The sequence below is a fragment of the Dromiciops gliroides genome, chromosome 1 (genome assembly GCF_019393635.1).
Source record: "Dromiciops gliroides isolate mDroGli1 chromosome 1, mDroGli1.pri, whole genome shotgun sequence".
NCBI lineage: Eukaryota > Metazoa > Chordata > Mammalia > Microbiotheria > Microbiotheriidae > Dromiciops > Dromiciops gliroides.
Window position 1 is genome coordinate 284,784,321 of NC_057861.1, and position 20,270 is coordinate 284,804,590.

Sequence of the window (20,270 nt, forward strand, 5' to 3'; positions counted from 1 at the left end):
TGCTGCTCCTCAAATAATACTCTTTTCTCAAGTTGGTGAATTTTCACTGACTGTCTCATTCCTGGAATGCTTTCCCTCCTCCTCTCTCCCTCCTGGTTTCCCTGCCTACCCTCAAATCCCACCTCTTCCTTCCTTCCTTCTTTATTCCTTCCATTCTTCCTTCTTCCCTTCCTTCCTTCCTTTCCCTCCATTCCTAGATGTCATCCTCGTACTTGAACTATTTCAATAGAATTCTGATGATCTCCCTGTCTTAAGTATCTTTCCATTGTAGCCCATCTTCAACTCAGCTATTAAAGTGGTCTTCCTAAAGTGCAGGCGTCATCATGTTATACGCACCCATATTTAATAAGCTCTAATGGCTCCCTAGTATTTCTGAAATAAAACATAAAATCCTTTTTTACTCCATTCCCTCCTTCCTTCCCTCTTTCCCTCCTTTTCCCCTTCCTTCTTCCATTTCCTTCTTTCTTCCTTCCTCCTTCCCTCTTGCCTTCTTCCCTTTCCCTTTCTTTCCTCCTTTTTTCCCTTACCTCCTTTTCTCTTGCTCCCCACCTTTCCTCCTTCCTTCCTTCCTTCCTTCCTTCCTTCCTTCCTTCCTTCCTTCCTTCCTCTTCTTCTCTTCCTTCCCACCCTCTCTCCTTTATCCCTCCCTACTCTTTCCTTCCTTTCTTCTTCTTTTTTATTTTTGGTAGCAACTCACATGTTGAACCTATCCTTTTCTTAAAATATGTGACCATCTACCTGTTACCAGCTCCTACAAAATTTCCCTGCAATCTATTTTTCATAGACTTACTAGCTGTGTGATTCCAACCAAGTCTTCTCTGAGTAGAGGTTTCCTCATCTGTAAACCTTTGTATTCAATGGTCTCTAAAGTCCCTTTGTGCTGGAAACGCAGGGTCCTTTAATCTAGTAATGTCCTGGAACAAATTTGTAGCCGTTTGTAAGAATGGTATTGTTATTGTAACTGCGTAAATAGGACTATAAAAGGTTACAGTGGAATAGCATTGGGGTTTTTTATTCGTACATTTTAAAAATAAAATCCTGGAGTCAGGATGGACAAAGATGTTCCCGCCCCTCCCATCCATCAAATCTTGACAGGTTGTCTTACCAGTTCAAGATGTTTACAGGCAATTACTTAACAAAGTCATTAGACTTTAGACCCAATGTTTTTTCTATAACCTGAGGCAAAGAAATAATAACAAAGCATTGTAAGCAGCAAGGATTTCTGTTTTCAACATATCGTTCTCAGGTTTTGTTGTTGTTGTTTTTATTCTGGCATTATGTCATCTTTTTTCCAGAAGGTTCAAAAAACCAAGCTGATGCAGAAAAGCGATGGATTTTTCGTTTGCTGCAGAGAAGGCAGGTCGCATCGCGTCAGAATGACTGAAACAGCCTTCAGCCAATCAGAAACCACGTCCGCTCTGTTTTCGGGCTTTGATTGGTTATGGAAGTGCGCCCTGTGGACGGAAGAAGACCATAAAAGGAAGTGGGCGATCCTTTCTCCCGTCGACCTATTCGCTTCTCTCATCCTCTTTTCAAATAGCTGCAGAGAGAGACAGAGACGGAGACGGAGGGCTTCCGTGGCAGCTGAAAATTGGAAGACGAAACCATGGCCCCGAAGTCGTCGCGGGAACGGGCGTATATCCGGGCCGTGAAGCGACAGTTCATCTCTTTCGAAGAGGAGGAAGATGAGCCCGTGCCCTACACGGTGGATCCAGCGGCAGACTCCCTGGCCTGCGGATGGATGCTGGATTTCTTCTGCCTTAACCTCTGCCAGGCCTTCTGCGAAGACGATATCGAAGAATTCAAGCGCAACCGCAACATTGCGGAGGGTGAGAGGGATGAGGCGGGCGGGACAGGGTCGAGAGGCAGAGACCGGGAGGTTCGGCGCTGCTGGGGGCGCGGGCCGGCCCCTATTTGCCTTGCGCTGGTCTCTGCGGCAAAGCCCCGCGTTTTGCCGCAGTGCGGGCGTGGCCTGGGGGGCGGAGCGGGAGCGGGAGGGTTGTTATTGCTTCCTTGTTGTTTTTTTTTCCTCCTCATTCCCCATCTTGCTCGAGTTTCCCGAGTGGGTGTGGGAGGTTGGATGTTTGGTGGGGTGGCGCTTCCTACCCTGGGGCTGCCCGCTATGGTGCCCACATCTCCTCATCCCCCGGCTTCCTGGGGTCTCTGTGGAGAAAAACTGTGCTGTTGTCTTTTGTCTCGGTGTAGGGCTTACTCTGCCTTTGAGTACTGAGGGTATTAAAAACAGAAAAGACCATTGCAGTCAGATATGCAAGCATTTATTAAATGGGTGCTACATGCTCGTGCGCTCTGCTAAATCCTGGAGATATAAAGGTGCCTCCTCCCCCCAAAATCCTTGCTTTCTAGTGGCTCATATCTAATGGGAGAGACAATGTACAATTAAATATGTACGTATATATGGGCAAGATAAACGTATGTATGTAATATAAATTGGAGGAAATTTAACAAAGGGAAGGCACTTGCATTAAGGGGATGACAGCTCCCCCACTCAAAAAAAAACCAGTCCTAGTAGCTCACAGCCTAATGAGGTAGACCACATATAAACGTGTCTGTGTGTGTGTGTGTGTGTGTGTACACACACACACACACACACACAAACTTATATATGTATGCAAGGTAAATTGAAATAGCTTCACAGAGGAAAGGCACTACTATTAAGGGAATGACACTCTCCCACCCCACCTGCATTTTTTAAAAGCCTTCTGGTGGCTTACAGCCCAATGGGGAAGATAACATGCAATTAAATGTGGACATATGTGATATATGTACATATGTGTGTGTATTTAACAATGAAGGTACTACCATTAAAGGGATAACACTCCTCCCCCCCTTCCCCCAAATTCCTTGTCTTCTAGTAGCTCACAGTCTAATGGGGGAGACAACATGCAAACAAATTTGTAGGAACTACCTTTATGGAAGGGTGTGTGTGTGAGAGAGAGAGAGATAAATTAGAGGGAACTTAACCAAGAGAAGATACTAGCACTAAGGAGCTGATATCCCGCCCCCCCCCCAAAAAAAAACATTCTAGGGGCTTATAGCCTAATGGAAGAGACAGCATGCAAAAATATATATACAAAAGTACATAGGGCAGCTAGGTGTCACAGTAGATGGAGCACCAGCCCTGGAGTCAGGAGTACCTGAGTTCAAATCTGGCCTCAGATGCTTAACACTTACTAGCTGTGTGACCCTGGGCAAGTCACTTAACCCCCATTGCCTCACTAAAAAAAAAAAAAAAGTACATAGATGCCCCCCAAATATAAATGTGTGTATATACATATATATATATACACATGTGTATATGTATATGTGTAGATATACACACCTGTACATGCATACATATGATAAATTGGCCATAACATAATAGGGAAGGCACCAGCTTTAAGGTGATGTTAGCTATCATTGTTCTTGCTCTTTTTGTTAGAAATCCTGAAAGGCTAAGGGGAATTTTATTTGGGGTGGAGAGGGCAGTAGGGTGAGAATCTAGAAAATTCCAAGCATGGGTATAGCCAATGAAAACGTTCCAAGTAGGGCAAAGGAGGATCTTGTTGGGGAACAACTACATGTTAAGAGTATGTGGAGGAAAGGCAGCTAGGTGGCACAGTAGATAAAGCACTGGCCTTGGATTCAGGAGGACCTGAGTTCAAATCCAGCCTCAGACACTTGGCACTTAACTAGCTGTGTGACCCTGGGCAAGTCACTTAAACCTCATTGCCCTGCCCCCCCCCCCAAAAAAAAAAGACTATGTGGAGGGTGATAAGGTGTAAGAAACTGGAAAGACAGGGAGTGCTATTAAGCTCTTACTCTGTTGCAGGCACTGTGCTCACATTTTTTTTAAATGTAATAAACATTTTTATTTATAGTTTGGGATTCCAATTTTTATCCCTTCCATCCCCCTCCCTGAGGCAGCAAGAATCAGATATGTGTTATACATGTATGATTATGTAAAACATTATGATATTTGTCATTTTGTACAAGAAAACTTAATTAAAAGGAAAAAAATGAAAAAGTGAAAAATAGCATGCTTCAGTCTGTTCCATCAATATCAGTCCTTTCTTTGGAGGTGGATAGTATGTTTCATCAATAGCCCTTTGGGATTGTCTTGGATCATTGTATTGTTGAGAATGGTTAAGTCATTCACTGTTCTTCATCAAACAGTATTGCTGTCTCTCATTATACATCATTTCATGTGTGTCTTTCCAGGCCTTTCTGAAGTCATCCTGCCTGTCATTTCTTATAGCACAAATTAAAATTCCATCACCATCATATACCACAGTTTGTTTAGCCATTCCCCAATTGATGGACATGCCTTTGATTTCCAATACTTAGCCACCACAAAAAGAGCTGCACATTTTAATGGGGAAAGACAACAAGTACACATAGGAAGTTTTAGTTGCCAGTCAAATGGAAAGATTTGGTGTTCTTTGGAGTGCAGTGGCAAAGCAGATGCTCATACATCTTCTTTAATATCATTTCCACTTATAAAATTGTGTCATTTTCAGCTTTTTGTTTGTTTTTGTTTTGTTTTTTTAGTGAGGCAGTTGGGGTTAAGTGACTTGCCCAGGGTCATACAGCTAGTAAGTGTTAAGTGTCTGAGGCCAGATTTGAACTCAGGTACTCCTGACTCCAGGGCTGGTGCTCCATCCACTGTGTCATCTAGCTGCCCCCATTTTCAGCTTTTAACTAATGTAGATGATTTGCATTTGTCCTGGACTTGGAATCCTTGTCACTTAATCTTAGTTACCTGGGGGGAAGCACTGAAATACTTAAGTGACTTGCCCATAATCACCTGACTAATGTGCATCCAGAGGGGGCTTAACCGCAGTTTTCCCACCTCCCACACACTCCAAAGCCACTCCTCTGCCAATACCATTCCATTTTTGAAGGGTTTTGGGGGGGGCAGGGTGGTTGTACCCAAGTGTGAGATTTTATATATATTAAATTTCATTTTTATGAATTTCAGCCAAGTGCTTGAGACTAGGCTTTCTTTTTGTTTGTTTGTTTGTTTTTAGTGAGGCAATTGGGGTTAAGTGACTTGCCCAGGGTCACACAGCTAGTAAGTGTGTTAAGTGTCTGAGGCCATATTTGAACTCAGGTACTCCTGACTCCAGGGCTGGTGCTCTATCCACAGCACCATCTAGCTGCCCCTAGGCTTTCTTAACCTATGTCAGAAGCCTGATCTGGGAGTTCAGACCTGGATTAAAATACTGGCTCTAACACATACCAGCTGTGACCCTGATCAAGCCATATAGTCTTCTGCATGCTCAGACAAGTCACTAAAGTACATTCATGGGTAGGGAGGGAATTTGGGGTGTGAATGAAATCACAAATAAGGACCCCCAAAATTTCAAGGCATTAAAAAAGAAAAAGAACAAAATGCAGTACTTGCCCTTAAGAATTTTATATTTTACTGGTTTCTTTACTTCTCAGAACATATAATGGGGTTTTTTTTACACAAAGGAATCTGTACATTTTGTAAGCAGTTTTGTTCCATCCTACCTCTCAGGCCTTTAACAACAACAACAACAACAAGCATTTATATAGAGCTTACTGTGTGCCAGGTACTGTGCTAAGTGTTTTACAGTTATTATCTCATTTGTGGGCAGCTAGCTGGGTGGCCTAGTAGAGCTGTGTGCCTGGAATCAAGAAGACCTAAGTTCAAATGTGGCCTCAGACACTTCCTAGCAGTGTGGCCTTGGACAAGTCACTTAACCTCTATCTGCCTCAGTTTCCTTATGTAAAATAGGGATAATAGTAGCACTTACCTTCCAGGGTTGATAAACAGATCAAATGAGATATTAATTGTAAAGTACTTCACACAGTATCTGGCACAGAGTAAGCACTAGTTATACCTTCCACATCTAATCAAGGTTTCAGTGTATCTCACATCAGTATAAGAAATTAAATGGGAATTTGGGGGGAGTTTTGCGGAAGCTGTAGATGACACAGAAAAAGTTTAGAAACTCAGAAATGCATTTTATATATATATATATATATATATATATGTAAAGAGAGAGAGAGTGTTGGGGAACATCAACATGTTTTATCTCTTAGTATCATAATAAGTCATACTTCTTCCTTGCTACCAAAGAAAGGACCAAAAAAATTTATACAGATTATCCTCGATGTGGAAGGGTAGCCATTATTATCCCCATTTTGCAGTTAAAGAAACAGGCATGTGACTTACCCAAAGTCTTACAGCTAGTAATTGCCTGAGGCTGGATTTGAATTCAAATCTTCCGGATTCTTAAGTATTCTGCACCCTCTAGTTTCCCAGTTATTCCCAGAGCTAAAATCTACTTATAACCTTTTTCTTCCTTTCTTTTGAACATTCCTCTTCATTCCTGCTTTTGCCCCTGTTCTTTTTGTCCACTGTAATAGCCTTCCTTCCCCTTGCCAACCTATATGCCCACTTCTCACCTACATGAAGGACAAATTTGCCTATCTGAACTCCTGTAGCACCAACTATATGAACCACTTATTTTGACAGTCAGCATTATACATCACTGTTTTGTACACATATTATCTATTATAAAGGGGTACTGCTTGTCAACCTGATATTAATATTTAAGAGATCTCTCTTCCTGGGACCAAATATCTAGAACTTGACAAAACCCCTCCTGAAATTTGTCATATCTCATAATCATTACACACTTCCATGATTGTTATGAGGACAAATGAAACTGCCAGAAGGATCCTAGAAAATGGTCCTAAGGTTTGAGGTGTCCTAAGCAAAAAAACAAAAACTTAGGCACACAGGAGATTTTCATCACTGTTGCTGATTCAAAGCAGAGGTGAAAAGAGAGGGGCAGCTAGGTGGTGCAGTGGATAGAGCACTGGCCCTGGAGTCAGGAGGACCTGAGTTCAAATGCGGCCTCAGACACTTAACACACTTACTAGCTGTGTGACCCTGGGCAAGTCACTTAACCCCAATTGCCTCACTAATAAAAAAGAAAAAAAGAAAAGAAAAGAGAACAGCTGGTTTAGACAAGTGTGTAAGAACAAGATTTGGATCATCTTGAATGAAGCTATGAATGATTGCCCCAAAATGGGACAGATTAATAAGGATTAGTTAAAAAAAAAATGTCCTTGGAATCTTAAAAATCTGGTTAAGATGGCTTTAAACTGAAAAGAAAACAGCGCTACATAATCTATCCAACTAGATACCATAAAGAACAACTAGCACATCTAATAAAGGAGGAAGAATAGTTGTAGATAAGTAATTAACAGGAGATAAAATTCAAGAAAGGAACCAACAATAAAACCCATAGTAGCAATTGATAAACTAGTGTAACAAAACTTAGATAATAAAATGAAATAGCTTAATACAAGGAAGTAGATTTGATTTCAATATATACTTGTAGGGATGGACCCATGACTAGAATATGCTATGAAACGTTCAAATTATATGCTCTTTCAAGAACCTCCTTGTTAGAGAATCCAGAACTAGAGAAATGGGTGTGTGGGGAACATGGTGATAAGCACTTGGAGGTTGGGAGAGATCAATTAAAGAAGAAATATTGTTCAAGGTATATGAGAACACTAATGTGGCTTGAGTAAAGAGAATGGAATAAATGCAAAATCAGTTTTAGAAGTAAAAAATGATTGGATATTTGCGGGGGGGGGGGGGGGCCACTTATGACCTGTGTTACTAGAGGAATATGACCTTAACAAATAGGGGAGGGGCAGCTAGGTGGTGCAGTGGATAAAGCACTGGCCCTGGATTCAGGAGGACCTGAGTTCAAATCCAGCCTCGGATACTTGACACTTACTAGCTGTGTGACCCTGGCCAAGTAACTTTACCCTCATTGCCCCGCGCAAGGAAAAAAAACCAACAACAAATAGGGGAGTTACAAAAATGAGTGGCCTTTTAGGGAAAGGATTGAGTTCTGTTTGGGTGGCATATCCAAGGTAAGTAGGTGATGCAGGACTGTATGTATACAGTTAGAATTCATAGCATAGGAATGATAATTAAACCAGAGGGAGCTGAGGAGGCCCAGGACAGCCATACAATATACCCACAGTTAGTAGCTGAGCCCTCACATTGGTGAGATGAGAGCAGTAATATTAAAATTAATATTAACCCAGAGAGGAGAAAGGTCAATATTAGGAAATGCTATATAGAAAGTGGCAAGTCGGCATTTATTAAGCACTTATCATGTGCCAAGCACTGTGCTAAGTGCCTGGATACAAAGAAGGACAAAAAAGCAGTGGCTCCTCTCAAAGAACTCCCAGTCCAATAGGGGAGAAAATGTGCAAATTAACTGTGTAAACAATATGGTATGTATATATACAGGATAAATTTGGGGTAGTCTGACAGGGAAGCCTCTTAAGATAAAGGAGGATTAAGAAAGGCTTTTTGCAGAAGGTGGAATGGTAACTGAGACTTGAAGGAAGCCAAGTTTAAACTAGAAGTTGAAGCTAAGGTGAAATTGTGTTCTGGGCTTAGGGGACTACCAGTAAAAATGCTCTGAACTAAAGGGTGGTTTATTCTGTTTCAGGAATAGCAAGAGGCCAATAAAGATTAGAATTGAGGGAAGAGCCATTGAATTTGGCAGTTAAGTTCACTGGTAACTTTTGAGAGCAGTTTTTGTTTAATGAGATCAGAAGTCAGATTGCAAAAGGTTGAGAATTAAGAGGAGAGGAAATGGAGGCAATGGGTATAGACAGCTTTTTTCTAGGAGTCTTTAACAGGAGAGAGATAGAATGATGGCTTGTATAGATAGATGGTCGGGTCTGGTGAGACGTTTTTCAGGTTGAGGGAGATTTGGGAACCAGTACTTGGAGACAGAAGACTAGAGAAGGAATGATTGGGGGCAATCTAGAAAAGAATGGATCGAGGGCACAGGTAAGGGGCAATGTGAGTTGGTGAAGACTACCAGTCAGAATTCAGTAAAGGAGAGTAGAAGATAATATCAAATGGTGTGTATAAGATACAGAGAAGGGAAGAACAGGAAATTCATGGGTAATAGTCTTTTTCAGTAAAGTTTGAAATAAAGTTGCATAGCTGAGAGTGAAGAGAAATGTCAGAAGCCTGGGAAGTTTGAGGAGATTGAAGGTTTGGAATAGATACTGTAAAGGTTAAACTCACTTGAGAAGTAAAAAGACTTCCTCTGCTGTAGTGAAGCCCCAGTGAGATTAGATTAGCTTTCTTCCATGGCAGAGAAGGCTGATGGTGATAGTAATTCAAGATTGGAGCTTGGCAAAAGATGAGTGGTTATAAAACAAGGGACCAAGGAATTGGAGAATAGATGACAATGAAGAATTGCATACTGGTTTTATACATTCACATAAGACTCCTTTTCGTCAAAATAGCAGTTATTTGTAAATGTATTCTTAAATAAACTTTAAGAAAGATATACTTGTCAAATTCTAACTGTAACTGGATTAAATTTGATATTGAAAGCATTAATGTGCTACTCCAACCTTGTTCTAATTATGTTATCTGTACAAATGGATAGAAAAATACTTCTGATGTATGATAAAAATGCTCATATCTATTTTTTTAATTAGCCACATAGTGGCACTGCTGGATCACCTTTTTGTTTTAATCTGATTTCACTTTTTGTTTCAGCCATTATTCATGGACTATCCAGACTAACAGCGCATCATCTAAGAACTATATATGTGTGTCAGTTTTTAACAAGAATCGTGGAAGGAAAAACACTGGGTAAATATTTTTTCAGTCCTTTATTTTAAAATATTTGATGATATGTCTCTTGAAAGTTATGTCAGTAAGAATAGCAACCACATAGAATCTGTTGTCTTTTGAAAAATGTTTCTATTGATGTATATTTGACATCATACTAGTCATTTCACAAATACTTAGAATTTACAGGGTATATCAAACAACATAAGACCTTAAATTTTGTGGTGTTTCCTCCTGATTCAAGTCCTCTGACTTCCGTCTTCATAGACTGCTATTTATCACTTTAAACTTAATGTCTTCAATTAATTAATAAAGTTGATGTCAGGGGGCAGCAAGGTGGTGCAGAGCACCGGCCCTGTATTCAGGAGGACTTGAGTTCAAATCCAGCCTCAGACACTTGACACTTACTAGCTGTGTGACCCTGGGCAAGTCACTTAACCCTCATTGCCCCACCAACTCCCCCCCCCCCAAAAAAAGTTGATGTTTTCCTGATATGTTCTTAATAAATATTTACATTAACATAATATAATTCCCAATTTTATAATTTCTAATGATTTAATATGAAACCAGAAGTTTTAAAAAGGCATTTGATTTTTTTCATTGCATAGTTCAAAATTTTCACATGTGCCTTTACATAAAGGCAGCAACTAGATTTATTATTGTGTAATTTAAGATTCTAAATGTGGGTTCTAATCTGCTCTCCCAGTTTTGGGGGAAACTGACTAAAATCACTGATAAAACGAGTTTAGGTTTTTAAGGGTTTATTGAAAGATAGAAAGAGAAAGATTGAGAACAGAATTCCAACAGCCTGGCATTCCTATCTTTCCTCAAATTTCCTGTGAAGTCCTCTGCCGCCGCCACCACCACCACCATCAAGTCAGGAACCAAAAAGAGACAGCACTCCGCGCAGGCCCTCTTTCCTCCTTCCTGTCCCCTCTCAGAAAATAGGAGGCTCCTCAAGTTGATTGGCTGGTAGCCTTGATAGACAGCACCCATGAGCAAACGTCACTTCCTGATGCCAAGGAAAAGCCACATGGCCTTGCCCTCTGAGGCATTCTCCTCATGGTGGAGCTTTCCTATAGTAAGTCTCCAGTAGGTGGCATCATTCCAATCATTACATTATAAAACATTGAGGAGGATGAAGAAGATATTTAATGAAGAGCTTAATAAGATCTTTCACACTGAGTGGTCTAGAGTATACATGTGCCTACACGCACACACAACCCTTAATATTTGGTAACTTTAATGACAAAAGGGGCATAGGAGGAAGGTTAGAAAATTATGTTGGTGCCTATAGTTTAGAAAATAATGTGACCTAACAGGAACTTGGAGCTTACTAAAAAATCGCACATCAGAACACATTGAGTATTTTTCTCAGGGAGGGAGTTGGAAGGCACTGAATTAAAAGCATTGAATAAAATTGCCTATTAAAACACATTGTTAACTGGTGTCATTTTCTGTTGGTTGTATTTGGAACCAGATAAAGACTGGTTAGAGTCACTCTCAAACTTTACTGACAGCACAATACAATATTCTTTGACTTGAAGAATCCTGAGATGCTGAACATTTAATTTGTCAACAAAGTATTTTTTTTTACTGCAGTTTCTATTGACTTTCCCAAGCCAAGCTACAAAGGTAGGCATCAAATTTCAGCATTCTTGCTAATAAAACAATCTAGAATTTTGCCAAGAATTAAAATCTAGCTCACATTCTATACTTTGTAGGCTCTGTTCTGTGCATTTCTGAAAAACATGTCTTGTACCTTTCTTTGATCTTTACTACCTCTTCTAGATGCCACAATTCACAAAGATAACTGACAGTATGTAAGTAACCCAATAATATCTGTCAGTTCCTTCAATATTTGTGGATGCAATTCAACTAGGTTCTTTTCCCCTTAATTATCTAACCATGCACCTCCTACTTGTCCTATTTATGTCCTTTCCATTTCAAAGAACATTGTTTTCAGCAGCTGAAACAGAAATAAAGCAAAGGTTGAACAGCTGTTCCTTCTATGTGTTGTCAGTTATCTTACCCATCATGGATGAGCAGTCTTCTTCCTTCTTGGATCCACTTTCTTACAACATAGCTACCCTTTTTTGTTATCTCTAGTCTTGTTAGCCATTGTGAGCACATTCTGCATTTTAGCACTCCTAGCTTTATTCTCTTACAAGAATTATCTTCTGTTTACCTATCCTTTCAAAGTATGTCTGTGTCTCTTTGAAATTGGGATTTGTTAGTGAGTTCTCTGTGTGTCTATATTAATTTCTTAATCAACCCAAGTATTCCAATATCATTGATAACATTGATTTCAGTCTTCCCTCCAGGAATATGCAGAAACACTTAACCTGTTCCTAGAGATTAAGATCGCCATAAAACGGACTTTACAATCTGAAGGACTTCCTTCTAATATTTTGGGGAGCATCCCAGGCAGCATTTCTGTCATCCTTTACCTTCACCACATATTTTCCTGTAATACTTTTTCCTCATATCTCTTACTCTTGTTCTCTTGAACTTCCTCACATATTGAAACCTATTCACATCTATCATGTGTCTTTTCTTTGTCTTCTGTGTGGTAGTTATTCTTAGTACTTCAAAAGCCAGTGTGCCATGTCTTATAGTCATATAAACTGTAGGATGTTGAGATTAAGGAAGTGGGCCTTTTTTCTTGGAGAAGCTTGAGATCATTAAAGAAGCTTGGCAGTTTCCTGAAGGCAGTTCAGCCTTCTCTTGTTTATTTCTAAGACCAACATGCTCGATTTTACTGTTTTCTTGATACACAAAGCTTCTATTATAGAAGGTTCTATTGTAGAGGTTCTTAACCTGAGAGCCATAGACTCCAACAGGGTTTGTGCATAGATTTCAGGAAATGTGTGAAATTAATTGGGAAGGCAGTTACATCTTTATTTCAATATAAAATAATACATAATAATATATAGCACTCAGGGGCAGCTAGCTGGGACAGTGGTTAGAGCACTGGCCCTGGATTCAGGAGGACCTGAGTTCAAATCCTACCTCAGACACTTGACACTTACTAGCTGTGTGACCCTGGGCAAGTCACTTAATCTTCATTGCCTCACCAAAAATAATAATAATGATGATGATAATATGTAGCACTCTAAGGTTTGCAAAGCACTTTATGTATCTCAGCTCATTTGATTGTCACAACAGATCTGAGGTGTAGGTGCTATTGTCATCCCCATTTGGCAGATGAAACTAAGTTTAAAAGCTTAAATAATTTACCCAGGGTCACACAGCTAGTAAATATTTGAGGCAGGATTTGAACTCAAATCTTCCTGACTCCCAATAGGGACTCTACCTGCTACCCACCTAGCTGTGTCCCAGGTATTCAGTTTTCATTGATTTGTTCTTTTTACATTGTTGGAATGAACGTGCTTATTGTTTTCTAAGGTCTTGCTTATTTCACTTTGTATACATTCAAAGAAGATCTATATTCAGGTATTCTGAAGCTTCTTTATATTCATAGAAATCTTTTATAGCACTATAATCTTTTATATTGGTGTTCCAAAACTTATATCAGTGTCAACCAATTGATAGGCAAGTATTTTGTTTGCAGTTCTTTACTGTTACAAAAAAAAAAAATGCTTCTGCATAATACATCTAGGTGTATATATGGGGCCTTTCTTTTTGCTGTTGACTTCCTTGGGGTGTAAACATCCTAGTAATTAAAGCCCTCACCTAGAGATTCCCTTTGAGGAAATTGCATTCTAGAATGGTTGATCCAATTCACAACTCCAACAATATTGTTATTAGTATCCCTGCTCTTTGATAAGTCCTCCAAAGTTAATTTGATTCCCCTCTTTAGTAATCTTTGTAAATTTGCTGTGTTTCAATTTTCATTTTTTCTTAACTATGTTATATTTAGGGTTTATTGAACCCTACTGAGTTCAGTTATTTCCAATTCTTCCTTCTGTAATCTGTTCCATTGATCTGCTTTTCTAAGTCAAACATTTTATCTGTTTATATGTAAAATGATTAAAATTAATGTATCAAATAATTCTGGTTGCTGCTTTATAATAGTTTGAAGTCTGAAAGTGTTATTCCCCCTACATGCCTTTTTTTTGTTGTTTTGTGTTAGATCTTTTGTTTCTTCAAATGAATTATGTTGTTTTGTCCAGTTCTATAAAGTTAATTGCCAAAAATGGGTAGTAGTTACCCATTTTGATGGCTATTTAGAGGTTCTCTGTTATATCATGGGTGTGTTCCCTGGGGAAACAAAAGACTTCTCAATTTTGAGGTTGGCAAATAATTGCTTTTCTCTTCTTGGAGGCTGTCATTGCATTCCTTTAAGGATAACTTGCCCTACCCTTCTTCCTCTGTGCAATATTCTTCCGTTCTTTAACTTGACAAAGGGCAATTTCCCCTATTTAACTTTAGCTCTTTTTTCTTCTTCCTTTATTTAACCTGAGAGCCCTAGATTCCAAAGGGGTCTATGGATAGATTTCAGGGGGTATGTGAACTTAACTGGGAAGGAAATTAATCTTTCTTTCTTCCTTCCTTTCTTAGGCAATCCAGGTTAAGCGATTTTCCCAGGGTCACACAGGTAGTGTCTGGGGCCAGATATGAACTCAGGTCCTCCTGACTCCAGGGCCAGTGCTCTATTTACTGAACCATCTAGCTTCCCCTCTTTATTCCAATACTAATAGATAACAACACTTTTATATAGCCCTTATGTAAGCACTTTTATATAGTATTTTTATATAGCACTTTTGTATAGTACTATAAACAACATTTATGTAGCACGCTAAGATTTGGAAAGCATTTTGCATTTTATCTCATTTGAGTCTCACATTGATCCCCACTTCCATTTTTTTTTCCTCCAAGGCACAGTTGTTTGTCTGACCCTGATGTCCACATGTGTTTTCATAGAAGTATCTTTACTTTTTCTTCTAGGAAGGCAACAGGCCTACTCTTAAATGATACATAGCAGTGACTTAACTGTGGCAGAATTATAAATATCTCATTCTCCAATACAAGTCACTATTAGTGTTCTACCTGTTCTCCAGAGTGACTGTTATTGTTAGCCTTGTTTATGAGCTCTAGTTGTGGGTCTTTACCTACCACTTCCTAAGCCACTTAAAACTTATCTTGTCTGTCACATTCTTTCTCATTAACTAAGTTTTTTTTTCCTACCAATCTGTTTTGCTTACCAATTTAGTGATTTGTTTTACTCACTTTTTCTGCATTTCTTTACCATACCTTTACCTTTTACTTTTACTCTTTATAGTTGTCTTTAGGTTGTCATTTGGTCTTTAATCTTTTTCTTCCTTTGGATTGAGCCCTTCTCTTTTAGGTCATTTTATCTTCTTTCCTTCAAATTATCATGAAGGTCTTTCAATTCACATTTAGAATTTTCTCTGTATTTGGCTCAGATTTTTTTCTTCTCCCTCTCCTCTCAGGGAAGCCAGAATTATACAGTATCAGAGGATATGTAACACTACAGTATTTTTATCAGTACAGCAAAGGATTTTTAAGACCATCCTTTGAGGTTTGTTGAAATCAGTTTTAACTTCATCAACTTTTGGTATTGTATGAACTCATTACAACTTAATAGTCTATTTCTAAACACCTTTCATTAAGTAAAACAGGTTTTCCCATTTAAAAATTTGATTTTAAAATGGAAATTGTCAAAACAAATGATTTTACCATATTAGATAAGCTAGTGACAATAAAGTTGTGGTTTTCTTCTTTTTAACTTCCAAAATTACCTGTGTTCTTTTGTTTTTTTCAAGATGCTCAGTTTGAAAGTGATGCACGGCTTACTCCGCTGGAATCAGCCTTGATGATCTGGAATAAAATTAGAAAGGAAAAAGAATTACTTCATGACCAAATTCGTGACCTACTTGAAATTCAGGTCTGTATATTGTACCTAATGGCCTGTGTTTTTTACATATAGTGAAAATAGGTATGTTCTTGGAATATTTTTTTAAAGAATTGTCATGAACATAATGGAAATAAGGCTATTAATTAACACTTAGGAATTTATTTAACTTTAAGAGCTCTCTGCCAAAGGTTAAACCATTTAAATGCCTTATTCTTACTTAAAAATATATACAGTTTATTATTAGGGTCATCAAGCCTGCATAAAGGAGGAAACTCCACTAACAAGTTTGTGGTTGGTTGTATGTAGTAAATACTGGAAACAAAATATGCTTCCTTGTTTTCACAAAACCAAAAAATTCATTATGCAAAGTAACAATTTTACATACAAAATATTAAAGGCTATTAAGTCCAAGATAAATCATTGTAGGATACAAGTGTGAATTATAGTACATATACAAATGTTTCACACTTCTAAAATATATAACAAAACTAAAAAGTTTTTTTCACTGATTTCAAGGAGTAATATTAAGTGCCATAATGAATGAGGAACAGTGTAGGAAAACTTAAACTAGAAAAAGGAAATAAAACTTCTTAAAAGCTCCCAGAATCCCACCCAAAGAAAAAGAAAAGAAAAGAAAAAACAAAAACTCCCAGAGTGGCAAAGATTCCTTTGTTGTTGTTTTATAAAGTGATTTTTTATTACTGGAAAGGCTAACCCTGTAAAAAAAATTTGTATCATAAATAATAGCGCAATGATGGTGATTGTAGTGGCATTTCCCATTACATCATTAGAGTCAGCTTTGGCTGTAAAACAAAAAATTTCTTCTCTATAGCTTATGTAATGTTCAGCAGGGGAATTTCTGTCAAAGATTCTGTTTTGCCTAACAAGAATTTTCTTTCATATGCCACAATTTTCTCAAATGCTATTATGATGCTAGATGTACAAAAGTAGATTTACTAATATGGGTGAACAACCAAGATTTCTTTTTTACTGGTCCTGATAGGAAGAACAAGGGTTCCAGTGAATTAAAGATATATAGAGTGCTTTGGGGGGCAGCTAGGTGGCGCAGTGGATAAAGCGCCAGCCCTGGATTCAGGAGGACCTGAGTTCAAAATAGGCCTCAGACACTTGACACTTACTAGCTGTGTGACCGTGGGCAAGTCACTTAATCTTCATTGCCCCACCAAAAAAAAAAAAAAAGATATATAGAGGCAGACTTAAATTCAATATAAGAAAATATTTACAAAAAAATTTCTTCTTACTGAAGGTCTTCAGAAAAAAGCTGAATAATCATGGTTCTTGGGTATTGTAAATTTGTTAGGTTCCAATGTCTATTCCAACTGTAAGATTCTTTGAGCATCATTTGAGCTGTGATTTGGTCATTCGTTAAACAGGAATTTAACCAAAGTAAGATTTTCAGGCATTCTCAAGTCATGTTTTATCATTAACAAAAAATTTTCTTAATTAAATTTTTTTAGTACAATTTTTCAAATGCCATTTTAGGAAAGAGTTTATTCTAGAAAATTAAATAGTGTTTGCTGCTATTATTAATTGTTATATTGTCTTAGGCTATAGCAGTTTGCATGGAGAAAGCAAGCTATAAAGAAGCAGAAGGAGTCTTTGAAAGAATATTTGAAGGCACAGAGGATAAGGTAACTATAAAGTTGCTGTTGGAACACTACATGCTATCAAATTTGAAGTATTAGAATTTTCTGGTGAGCGATGGATTTTTATTTTTTTTTTGATAGTGCTCTGTTTTCTGAAGTTTGGGACTGCCTTGTGGTATTTGATTTTTGTTAATTCATTATGCCCCTCTGGAATACCTAGAATTGTTAACTTATCTTTGCACATTTGAATCTATTTCAGGTCAGATACTTTGCCTAGCTTAGAATTTATGTATTATTTTAATGTTGCTGACTTTTGCTTTCTCCTGCGATATTTTTCTCTAGTTCACTATTTTTGTTTTTCAGATCCTTTGTTCTAAGAACTTGAATTCTTTCAGTTTATCTATCATATATTGTTTTTAATTTTAGTTTCTGTGTTTTTAAAACCTGCATTGAAAACTCTGATTTCTTCATCTAAATTTGCTCATACCTTTTATGATTTTTTAATTCTCTTTTGTTCAAAGTTCTTTGGGTTCTGGTATCTCTTTCTAATTACCAAACATTTCGTTTCTCACTTTCCTTACTCAAATTGAAAGAAATGCGCATATATAATCAAGGAAAAGAAATGTTTATCTTGACCATATCCAAAAATGTGCATTAAATAAATTCTGCATATTGAGTCTAGCACTTCTCTGTCAAAAGGCATGAGCAAGGTGCTTCATCTTCCAGCCTCTGGAATCATGATTGTTCACTACATTGACAGAATTCTTAAGTCTTTCAAAGGTGTGTTTTTTCTTTTTTTACAATTTTATTATTGTACAAATTATTCTGACTTTCCTCATTTCATTTTGGAATAGTTCATATAAGTCTTCCCAGATTTCTCTGAAACCAATTTTATTCTTTTAGCCCAATAATGTGAATTACATTTATGTACCAAAGTTTGTTCATCCATTCTCCTATTGATGGTCAGCCCCCCAGTTTCCAGTTCTTATCCACTACAAAAAGAACCTTCTTTGCTTGGGAGACCCTGAATGAGAGCACTAAGTATTCAAATATTCTTTTGTTAATTCTTGATGTTTTTACTTTATTTAGAGTAGTTTCTTATAAATTCACTTGTAAATAATCTACCGGGCAAATAATAATTTTCTTTTGACTGGGTAAATATTTGCAGATAAGTCAGATGATCTTTTAAGACTTTATTTGAGGTTGTATACACAGAATGAAGAAAATAAATTAGAAAATTGTTTCAAGATATACTTTACTTTAGAGATGTGTATAGGAGATATGTTTATATCTTATTATTAACATACTTAATATTAACATACCCAAAGTTTTGTAAGAGCTATTTCATTACTTGTATTAATGAAATAAGTCTTTTCTATGGAAAGAAGTACCTCTAAGTCCTAAAACCTTTGTCCAATTCCTGAGGCTGCCACTTGTGAAGAAGGCTCACAATTAAATTCTTTCTAAGTGCTTTGCAAAGAAAGGCAAAAACAGTTTGCTGCACTCCAGGCACTTTCCATTATATTGGTGAAGACAGTTTGCATAAATAAGTGCAAAATATACCCAGAATAAGGGCAGCTAGGTGGTGCAGTAGATAGAGTGCCAAGCCTGGAGTGAGGAAGAGTTCAAATCTGGCCTCAGACACTTAGCTGTGTGACCCTGGGAAAGTCACTTAACCCTGTTTGCCTCAGTTTTCTCATTTGTAAAATGAACTGGAGAAGGAAAAGGCAATGAAACTAAGGTATGTTTGCCAAGAAAATCCCAAATAGTAAATGACGCAACAATACCCATACTAAAAGATCAGAGGTTTAGATCTGGGGGGACCTTGGGAAATCAGAATCTAGCCCTTATTTTTCATATAATGAAACAGGCCACAGAGGTTAAGTGACTTCCCCAAAGTCATACAACTAATGTCTCTGGTGGGATTTGAACTCAGTTTTTTTTTTAACCCACCCCACCCAAGTCCAGTGCTTTTTACAATATAAATGGAAAGTAACCATAATAAGAGAAGGTTTTCAGAGCTGAAGGGACCCAGGAAAGGACTCTTGCAAAAGGTGGATTTGAGTAGTCTTGAAAGGGGAACCAGGAGACAAAGGTGAGGAGGCATAGCATTCCACTAAGCATGGGAGACAAGAAAACCAGCCTGTGTGTCTGGATCATAGAGATCATGTAGATTAGTAATGCATAAGCAGACTGCAAAGGTTAAAAAGGCCAAGTTGTAAAGAGCTTTGGAAGAAAGAAAGGTGAAAGAAAAGTTTTAATTAAGCACCTATTTTGTTTTTGGTCACTGTGCTTAGCACTTTACACTTTTCTCATTTGATTTCTCTGAACAACCTTGGGAGATAAGTATTATTATTAACATCATTTTACAATTGAAGAAACTTGAGGCCTACAAGTTAAGTGACTTGTGCAGGGTCACACAGCTAGTAAATGTCTAAGGCTGGGGCAGCTAGATGGCACAGTGGATAAAGCACTGGCCCTGGAGTCAGGAGGACCTGAGTTCAAATTCAGCCTCAGATGCTTAATACTTACTGGCTGTGTGACCCTAGGCAAGTCACTTAACCCCAATTGCCTCACCAAAAAAAAAAAATTTTTTAAAAATGTCTAAGGCTGTATTTGAATATACCACCTTGTTGCCTCTTTGCCAAACAAAGTACTTTATGTTTGGTCTGTTAGGTAACAGAGAACCACTGAAAGTTAATAGAGTATTGGAATTCAGATCTGTCCTTTGGAAAAATCACTCTATGATACTTTTGGTTACTTGTGAAGCAACATTGTTGTTAGCCAGTTAAGGTCATCTTAATTCTAGTAAAACAATCTAAGACACTACTCAAAAATAGCATTTGAAAACATTTCTAATATCCCAGGATTTAGAACTTCTAGTATATTCATTTTACAAAAGAGAAAGCTGAAATCCACATAAACTATATGATTTGCCTAAAGTCACACAGGTAGTAAAATGCATAACTGGGGGCAGCTAGGTGGTGCAGTGGATAGAGCACCAGCCCTGGAGTCAGGAGTACCTGAGTTCAGATCTGGCCTTAGACACTTAACACTTACTAGCTGTGTGACCCTGGGCAAGTCACTTAACCCCAATTGCCTCACTAAAAAAAAGGAAAAAAAAATGCATAACTGGCATTTGAACCTAGGTCTTTTC

At 38.0% G+C, this 20,270-nt stretch overlaps 1 protein-coding gene across 1 annotated transcript in view; it reads left to right on the top strand.

The window, feature by feature from the left end:
* The first annotated feature begins 1,480 nt into the window (after positions 1-1,480).
* The window catches only part of TERF1 (telomeric repeat binding factor 1), a 43,198-nt gene continuing 24,408 nt past the window's right edge, over positions 1,481-20,270 (top strand). Inside the window, exons 1-4 of the mRNA XM_044004135.1 lie at positions 1,481-1,829; positions 9,590-9,685; positions 15,415-15,536; positions 17,075-17,158. Of these exons, the coding sequence (XP_043860070.1) occupies positions 1,607-1,829; positions 9,590-9,685; positions 15,415-15,536; positions 17,075-17,158 (525 nt within the window). The 5' untranslated portion in view covers positions 1,481-1,606. The remainder of the gene's footprint in view (positions 1,830-9,589; positions 9,686-15,414; positions 15,537-17,074; positions 17,159-20,270) is intronic.